This window comes from Primulina eburnea, chromosome 8, assembly GCF_022965805.1.
Source record: "Primulina eburnea isolate SZY01 chromosome 8, ASM2296580v1, whole genome shotgun sequence".
Taxonomy (NCBI): domain Eukaryota; kingdom Viridiplantae; phylum Streptophyta; class Magnoliopsida; order Lamiales; family Gesneriaceae; genus Primulina; species Primulina eburnea.
The window spans coordinates 2,366,129-2,376,173 of record NC_133108.1 but is presented as its reverse complement, the minus strand read 5'-3'; the positions used below and the strand labels follow the sequence as shown (position 1 = coordinate 2,376,173).

Sequence of the window (10,045 nt, the reverse complement as noted above, 5' to 3'; positions counted from 1 at the left end):
AGACGTTCTCACGAATCTTTATCTGTAAGACGGGTTAACCATAACGATATTTACAATAAAAAATAATATTGTTAGCATAAAAAGTAATATTTTTTTATGGATGACCCAAATAAGATATTCGTCTCACAACATACGACCCGTGAGACCGTGTCATACAAGTTTTTGCCAAAAAAAAAAATCAAATATATGATTTATCTGTGTTTTAGATTGTAAAGTCAAGATCAAAACTTGAGTTCAAATCAGTCGAACTATTTGTAATAACATCCCTAATTAGTAGTGACATTGTAGTAGATAGAATTGTGTACTATCCGAGTCCGAGTTCGAGGATGATTATCTTATATATGAACTTGAATAGTTTTTTTTTTAAAATTTTTATATAATCAAGTATTAAATTATATATTTTAACACTTTTTATTTGATATAATTAATATAATTCATGGGAAGAAAAAAAATGTAAAGTTAGTCTGGCAATGGCATTGGGAAAGGCCGAGACGACAAGCAAATAATTTTTGAGACAATATTTACGACTCGGGGTGCAAACTTCGATATATATGCTCTCCTATCCTACATAGGCTCAAATATAACGGCTACGAATTGTCACCTCCCACAAAATCCTAACTTTTTCCCTTATCAAATCCACTTTACAATGTAGCCATTTGTCTAATTTTCAACACCACTCATAATTAGGGTAACCCAATATTATTTATAATTGATTTGTTAATTATTGAATAAGTATATATATTTTTTCATTATTACATGGAAATGTGAGATTTTGTTGTAATTTATATTCGAGTATACGCTGTTTTTTGTTAGGAATTGTTTATGTTTTATTATATCAAAACTGTATTAGCAATCTGCTAGTTTTTCTAATTTATATATGATAATAACGAAATAACGGCTAGGTTTTTTTTTTTTTTTTTTCCAATTTAAAGCCTATCAAATTTTAAAATCTTAACGTGTGATGTAATGTTGCATCTACTAATTAATGGGCACTATTTAAAAGTTAATAATAATAATAATAATAATAATAATAATAATAATAATAATAATAATAATAATAATATACATATTTTATTTAAGCGGGACGACAACTATTATATTCCTCTATCACTGAGCCTAGCAATCAAAATCTTTGAATTGACAAGTTGGAAGATAATTGGTACATGCATGATTGCATGCTATGCTTCGTTGGAAGATAGTTGTCGTACGTAAAGTAGTTTCTTTAAAAAATACAATCATTCTAATTTACACTTGCTATGCATATTTTTTTTAAAAATCATCTTAATTAATAATTCATGGAATGATTTTTCAATTTATACTGAACATTAGATTTTAAAAAGTAAATATCTTGAATAGTTTGGACCACATTATATCAACAAATACACACACAACACACACACACATATATATATATCTGTGTGTGTGTGTGTGTTTGTGTGCGCGCGCAATGTTGGTTAAAGAATACTGAAGTTGTATCGAGCTAGTGTTTACATATGTAACTTGTGAATAACTAAATAGACTGTTCTCACATGCATCCATAATAGCATTCTTATATGTCAATATTGCAGAAGTGTTCACGCTTGCATTAATGTTCTTGGAGAATATATTCTAATTCTAGAATATACATAAAAATGTCCACGTCTGCATTGACGAAGCAAGATAATACACAAATATATAATTGATACTAACTGTACAACTCAAATCTTTTTAAACTGTATGACAGTGCAAACAATACATATCAATTACTCCTCCAAGAAAGATATTTGTGTGTATTACCTTCTCTGTCAATGAAGATGTGGACATTTATTTATATATTTATTCAGATACATATATTTTTATTTGTATGCCATAATGTAATTATAAGTTCATATTTTAAATATAGAAAGAGTTAGACTCTTCTCGTGAATAAAATTCAGGATACTGTCTCACAAAAAATTTGTTCTTCCTTTAATTTAAAGATAATAGTTATTCGAAATTTGGGCAAGCTAAATGGGTTTTGAATCAATCTTAAATAAGACAATGATATAAAATTTAAACAGTTCCACTTTCGGTTAATAATATTCCCAGACATTTATGCAAGAATACAAATTAGTACAATTCTTCATAATCCAATGGATGTACGCTAACATATACAAGTAATGGCGAGGACTTAGGCATAAGCATCGCCATTAACGTAATATGTCATTTAATCGTAAATTACTAAGAATTAATACCTTAATATAGAGTAATAGAATGCGCTAAACAAAGAAGGCCAACATATATAATTACTTTAAATTTACACTTCTTAAATGATCAAGGACCAGTAGGAAATCTTGCCGCATAGGAGTTGAGGGTGAGCTCCAAAGCTGCCGTCGAGGCCGAGATACCGTCGGTAGAGCAGTGGTGCCAGCCACCACTGAAGTAGTCCGTTTCTTGTTTGATGTTGCTGTGAATGGGGAAGAGAGGAAGGGTCTCGATTTCCGGGGTAACGTCCTCCGCTTCTTCTTCCTCCATTTCTAGGGTTTGAAGATCAGTATTGATGTAGCAGTTTTTCTTCTCAAGAAAAGGGTAGGTTGGGGAGCAAGGATCCACCCCGATCCATGTGAAGTTTTGACTCATTGATCCGCAGGTGTTGGGATTCGGGGTTATAGAACAATCCTGTCGAATAGAAAATAACATACAAAAATTCAATCTTACAATAGCAGAGGGTTTTTCAGTAAATATTGATATAAATGAATGCAAATGAAGTTCAATCTAAATTTAACATAAAAGCAGAGGTTTTTCACTAAAATTTCCCATGTTGGATTATCTTTGCATGTACCAAAACGTGTTCAATTTTAAGTACACTTTTCTTTAAAGTCAGATTAAATCACGCAAATTGTGCATTTGTTCTATTTGGTCAAAATATAAAACATCCCACAGATCACAAAGGTAACTGTTATTATGTAAATGTTCGGTTTGTGAAAGATGGAGACCAGACGCTTAACTTTGCATACAATGAGAAACTCGACGGGATCTATATCAGGGCGGATTTGGGATGGATCGAGCCATCCTCTACTCTTTGATTTAACTTGATATGTATTATTTGTAAATCGAAGAAGACTAAATTTCTTGATATGCATCAGTAAACCTACAAAAGGGATTCATTGCACTCACTCTAAAGCTCTTCTCCACTGCAAAAGATCCATTTCCAAAGTTCCCCACTGAGCCAACGTTGATCAAACCTGGCGCAGAAGTAACCGAAGAAGACGGAAAACTACCTGCAGAAGTAAATTCAAGAAACTGCGCGCATAAAATAAACCCATCAAACAAACTTATCAAAAAATAAAAACGAAAAAGAGAACCCTTCAAAATTTCACCAGAATTCACGTTGGGAAACTTGTTATAAATCTCCTCATTCTTCCAAACCCCATTCCTGTACTGCATGGAAATATTATCACAAGTGAATCTCTTCTTCTGCCTCTCTCTTGCCTTATGATTCTGAAACCAGTAGAAAACATTCTTCCCCTCAATCTTCCCATATTGTCTTAACCTAGCAGAAATCCTCTGAATCTGCTCCGCAGAAGGAGACCTAAGTCCATTATTGTAATAAAGATCCTTCAAGATTCTTATCTGATCAGTCGTTGGAGTCCACCTAGTAATGCTTTGTCTGCACAGAAAACTACTGTTCTTAGCCGCTTCTTGATCATTTGCGGTCGGATTTTGCAGATTTTGAGGCTCCATGTTACCAGAATTCAAGAAACTAATTACAAGAAGAAATTATTTTTATAGAAAACACAGGGAGGATTTGGCAATGTGTGGTGGTAAGTGTAAGTTAAGAATGTGAGAGTTTTAAAGGAGGGAGAGATGAAGTTTGGGCACATGGAGAGAAGATTTCATATCAGAGAGATGATATCTGGAAGAGAAGGACTGAAGTTGACAGAACAAAAAGGAATTAAAGGGACAAAAGAGGAGGAATTTCAGACACAATTGCTTGGATCAAAAGGTATCCATCAAAAAGATTTGTAATTATTTCATATGATATGATATATTATAATGTACATTGGAAATATATAATATATATGAGTTGTACATATAAGTTTGTTTGATTTTTTATGTGATTTTTGTGAATGAATGAATGCTACAAAATGATTTAAACTTTGAGAAGGATTCTTCTTGTAAAGGAGAAATACTTTAGCAGACTACAAAATTATTGAGATATATGTTCTTGTACTTGTGTGAAGGTGAAAGTACTCTCATTTAAAAGACATTATGTAACTGTAAAAATGCTGATTGGTTTTAGACAAAATGTTATTATTGAAAAATATTGGTATGGGGATTCAGAAAGGCTAGGCCACTTGTGTGCAAATAAAGTGTACACACATATATTCACAATTCTACAAACAAACACACGTGTGTGTGTGTGTGCGGGTGCATATATATTAGGCTAGAAAATTATTAGCAGAATGAATAGAGTCATAGAGATAGTTGCTTATTATATAGCTTGCTAAAACTAATAAATAGGATAAACTAATCTTTTGATATCATTCAGTTTGCAATACAAGAACAAGATCAGTAGCAAACCTGAGCTCACCCAATTTTATTTTCCAAAAATAACCGTGTCTAGTAAAATTCATCGTTTGGAGAAGTTTTTTTCCACAATCTAAGTTCACTCGTGCATGCATATATGTCCATATATTGCCCACAAGAACACCTGATTTGTTAAAAAATATTAGAGTATATCTAGTTTTGTTTTCCGTACAATTTCTAGATGTTTATTTTGAGAAAATAAACTTTTGAAATGTTTTTTTAGAAATTAAATTACAATAGTATATATCACTTTTGTTTCTAAAAATAGAAAATCACATTTTTACGCATAGGTATTGGTGGAAGTCATAAAACCTATTTGGAATTGGATCCATTGATACAATACAATCAAGGTTATTTTAATATAATGTTTCCACTTTATTTTATCACTTTGCTGAGTCGTTTTAAAGTGTATATTAATATGAGTACTTCTGTGTCTGTCCCAACAATTTCTCACGTTAAACATTTTATATATGTTCATTCTTGTCTTTAATTTCCTTTGTAAAAATTTTGTGAATATGCATGATCCATGTGTCCTTCCGAACTAATTTCTTTTTAATTCGAAGACTTTAGTCCACTTTTCCTATCATTTTTCGATTATATTCGAATATCAAATTTAATTTTCTTTTATGATTGACTGCATATTGTCTGGCATATATCTACACATATTTAATTTAGACACCATTTCTTCTTCTATAATATGATATTCTTCGCATTGAATTGAAAATAATATACCATTTAATACATAGTTTTTATGTAAAAATAAATCGAGTATCAACTATTTTTCTTCGAATATATTTGGAAAGAAAAAGCTTAATTAAGATGAACATACACATATGTTTTTGGGCTATAACTAATTAATATATATTTTTGATATGACGGTGGATTTTGTTGGAGAGAGTAGGCGTCATTTTAGGATGATACGGTGCACAAAGAAAAAAGTTGGCAGGACACGAAATAAGACATTGATGAATGATGACATTGGATATTCTGCAGAGGAATCACGCCTTCCTAGATTAAATGCACCGCAGTTGCTAGGTAACATGTTAAAGAAACACACATTAATGTCTTAAAATTCATATAAATTAAACCAGATTAATACAATGCGGCGATTAATATATCGATGAAAGATGATGTATGATATTTAATTATTTATAGAATTTAAATCAAATATTTAACGACATAAAGATGTGCAATCAATCAATCGGATGCATGGCCGTTTGTACCAAATTTATAAGCATAAAAAAATAATTAGTTGTAAGCTTTTTCATCTTCTAGCTTTAATTAAGAAGAACTCCCATAACTTTTGAGGTTCTCTCTTTTTCAGCAGCATCGTGTAATTCTCTGATTTTGATTTGTAACAATTAAAACCATCGAGTTTCCCTGTCGATCATTTAATTACTAGCACGTCCCAATAATTAGTGTTGCAGCTTGGAACGTAGGTAGCAGAAATACATACAAATATTTAAAAGTGTGTATGGTTAAATATAGAAAAATATATTTAACATTTAATTTGACAAGTTGCAATTTTCTTTAATTCCTAGTTGGTAAAATAACAAAAATTTCTAGTACTATCTGCTTTATGTATGTATAGTGTACCGAATAAGAGAATGGAAAATTGTATATTTTATTAGAAAATAAATTAATTAAAAAATACGTTATCATTAATCTTTCTAACACTGCCATGTTTTATTTAATATTTATTAGCTTGATTATTTGCAAGAAGTGACAATGATGCGACGTCGTACCGCTGGATTACAATGTCTCATAATCATTACATTGATGAAAAAAAAAATGGGTATCACTTATAAAATGAGAGATACATATTTTTGATGAAAAAAGCAGAACAGACTAATTAGAAAATTATTCAGACTCCCTCCTCGAGTTCAACCCTTTTACACTCTAATTCTACTTTTTTTAAAAAAAAACCCTTTTACACTCTAATTCTACTTTTTTTTTTAAAAAAATTATTTTTCTTCTGTTGAGATATCTCTGACTGCTGCACTCTCTTTTCACCCTTTCATCTTTTGAGATTTCACCTATTTACACACTATAGTGTAGCATCCCTCCATGGAACTTGCTGATTAGAGATTATCATATTTTTCTATCTATATATATATATATATTTATCATGTTAGTTTTCTTGGGTGTTAAACCTATAATTGGAAGATTAACTCAGCATTGCTTTATTTAATTTTGAGACAGTGTGCTTGGTTGATTACTAGTATAATGGTACGTGACCATTATATTTAACACCGTTTGATGCGACGAATGAGATGCAAAAAAGATGTCGTATGGTCATTTTTTAAAACCAAACAATGAATTCATCTTTTATCATTTTTTTTTAATGTATGATATATGTCATGTGGACATCAGTCTTTTGGATTTTGCAGTGAAAACTCGAAACTAGGCTCTCTAAGATGTTGGACTGCTTACCTCATTCTTCGTCTGCACATACACATATATACAATTTCACCCAAAAAAAAATATAAATAAATAAAATACAAAGAAGAATACAATATGAATATTCCGATGTTTGGTTGCAAAACATGTAATATTCTTTTTGAGTTGAAAATAAATGCTAACAATCTATAAGGTGAAAATGAATAATTTTACTACTGTTATAATTGTTATTTCCTGGAAAATTTTGGTGTATGGTAACACACAAGTGATAAATGAAATAAAAAAAACAGTGTATTTAGCCTGAGAGATGGATGTTCAAGTTGATGAAGTATGTGTATGTGTGACCAATTGTCACAAGTTTTAACATCTACCAACACTTTCTTGTACGAACATATCGCACAAGGCATGTCAGTGTGCTTTACCTTATTGACGTAATTTGTAAGCTATTGCGTTCAGCCTGATAATTTTTACCTTATTGACGTAATTTGCAAGCTACCGCGTTCAGCCTGATAACTTATCCAGTGTGTATCTACGAATAGTGGTGGCAACTTCCCCCGTTAAAAAAAATATGCGTGTTTTTCGAATTACTTCCGCGGTTGTGTTGTTATGACTTATGATCTCGATTTAATTCATAAATCTTGAACTGGTAGATAATTTTTTTCCCTTGGGAAGAACCTGTAAATAATTTTTCTACTTTAAATATGAAACCATTTAGTATTTGATCATTTAATTAAGATAAAGCTTCGAATTGTGATATTTTTGAAAAAAATTAACGAAGTTTCCATTCTATTCTAGTAGCACATTATTTTTGGGAGTATTAAAAACGATCGAGTTAAAAATAATGGGTTGAAACAATAATCTCAAGACAAGCACAATATATTTCCAAGTAAAAAAAATATAGATGTGTTTAATAAAATACTTCTCTCTTTAGTTATTGTCTCATTTTCTAATATAATTATAATAGAAATGTTGAACGTATCACATATTTTATTAAAAAGAATTATGTTATATATATATACAATAGTTACACATTCATTTTGAAATTACCAAATCGTCAAGATTTTAATTTAGTTTCAAAAATATATTTGATATAATTTTGTCATCTCAAAAACAATATATAATCGTGTGTAACTCTCGTTATATATAATATTTCTCAATTAAAAATAACTAAGTGGGTGTATTCAATTCAGAGTTTTGATGACTTTTAATGACTTTTTTAAATGATAGACTTTTATGGATTTGATAAATTTTTATTGACTTTTATGGAATCTCACAGATTTATAAACAGATTTATGTGGATTTATGTAGACTTTTTTGCAAGATTTTTATAGACTTTTGTAGATTTTTTTTTTATAGAATTTTATAAATTTTGTACTTAACTATAATATGTGAGTTTTTATTAATTTATTTGAACCCATAATTAATTGACATATATAACATATTCAATTTGAAATTATTTTTAATATTTATATTAATAAATAAATTTACTTATTTAAAAGTTAAATCGTTTAATCCTTACATGTATATATATGTGGGTTTATATGCATGTTTGTAAATTTTTTAAAATACATCAATTGATTAACATGTAATTTTATTTTTAAATTGATAATATAAATGTAAAAATAATATTATTTATTATTGTGTGAATATAATTTTGTATAAAAATATCATAGCTTACATATTAATTAAAAATACGAAAATGAATTTAAAAAATCATTGTTGTTACGAAACTATTCAATTATTAAGAATTAAACAATATTTTTTTGATCATCTTTTATTATTATTGAATATTACATTAATTTGTATAAATCATAAATTAAAAATCACAAAATCAATTCTATAATTCAAAATTTCCCCGTGTTATTAAAATAAAAAATTATTGAATGAACAATCAGCCAAAAAATGAAAAATTTGAAAAAGAAAGATGAAAAAATATATAGAGATACACTTCGAAAATTTGAGAGAGTAATAGAAATAGATGAGAGGAGAGAAGATATGAAGATATGTGATGTGAAGCGACAGAGAGAGAGTTAGAAGTTTTAAAAATCCATTCAAATCTTTGGGGTGAACCAAATACAATTTTTTACAATTTGTAGTTGTACCTTAGGCTTTAATGTTTGTATGTCAATGAATTCCATGGAGTTATTAAAAGTCCATGGAAAATTTGAATACCTGTAGACTTTTATAGAGTTTATAAAAGTCAATGTTGAATATCACTTGACTTTTTAAAACTCCATGAAAGTATATTTTGAATACCACAAGACTTCTATAGAGTATACAAAAGTCTTGATTGAATACCTCTAGATTTTTAAAATCTACAAAAGTCATTAAAAGTCAATAAATTTCCCATGTTGAATACACCCCCCTAAATAAGTCTCTTCTCCTAAATATTTCTGTATTTATATATATTTTTGTATGTATGTATATATGTGAGTATATCATATCATATGTAATGGAATTTAAAAATAAAAATAAAGCCCAAGTTACGATAAGACATGTTCAGAAGCTATAATTTGTACTCGGCTCTAGCAATTAGTCCTCCACTCTGAGTCTCCCAAACCCTAAAAATCGATCCCTTTCTTCCTTTGTTTCTTCAAAGTAATCATATTCTTGTTTCCATATCTTCAGAGATTTGCCCTCCCCTCTCTCTCTCTCTCTCTCATTTTCTTCTTTCTTTCTCTTTTTCACAATTTAATTCACAGAAAGAGACTTGCGAACCATATTCAGAAATATCTAGCTACCACAACCATCCCTTCACTGCTCAGTAATTATAGACTTATATGTGTTATACTAAATGTTTAGACATCCAAACTTTTAAATTTCCATTGCTCAAATATGTATTAGACGAGCTGTCGAGATTTTATAAATAACATATGTACGAATATTGGTTTACTTTTTTCTCGTACCGATCTCCTAATTACAATTTCTAGATTAATCTATGTCCCAAATGCGAGATTTTATAAATAATATTGGTTTAATTTTTCTCGTGTCGAACTCATATATATATATATATATATATATATATATATATATATATATATATATATATATATATATATATAATAACTAAAGAGAGATTTTATATATATGTATGTGT

The 10,045-nt window shown here is 29.2% G+C and overlaps 1 protein-coding gene across 1 annotated transcript; it reads right to left on the bottom strand.

Annotated features, from left to right (window-relative positions):
* Positions 1-2,025: 2,025 nt before the first annotated feature.
* LOC140838355 (protein WUSCHEL-like) lies at positions 2,026-3,789 on the bottom strand. Its single transcript, XM_073204589.1, has 3 exons — positions 3,339-3,789; positions 3,136-3,239; positions 2,026-2,637 (listed from the first exon to the last, which is right to left on the bottom strand). The coding sequence occupies exons 1-3, from the start codon at positions 3,700-3,702 to the stop codon at positions 2,293-2,295; spliced, it is 813 nt and encodes a 270-aa protein (XP_073060690.1). The 5' UTR covers positions 3,703-3,789; the 3' UTR covers positions 2,026-2,292.
* Positions 3,790-10,045: the final 6,256 nt, after the last annotated feature.

Bases quoted from the DNA above. Each gene is read 5' to 3' on its own strand.
- LOC140838355 (XM_073204589.1), bottom strand. From the start codon at position 3,702: ATGGAGCCTCAAAATCTGCAAAATCCGACCGCAAATGATCAAGAAGCG. The intron at 3,240-3,338 runs GTGAAATTTTGA...TTACTTCTGCAG, and splicing joins GTTTCCCAACGTGAATTCTG to GTAGTTTTCCGTCTTCTTCG. The intron at 2,638-3,135 runs GTGAGTGCAATG...TCTATTCGACAG, and splicing joins CAGTGGAGAAGAGCTTTAGA to GATTGTTCTATAACCCCGAA.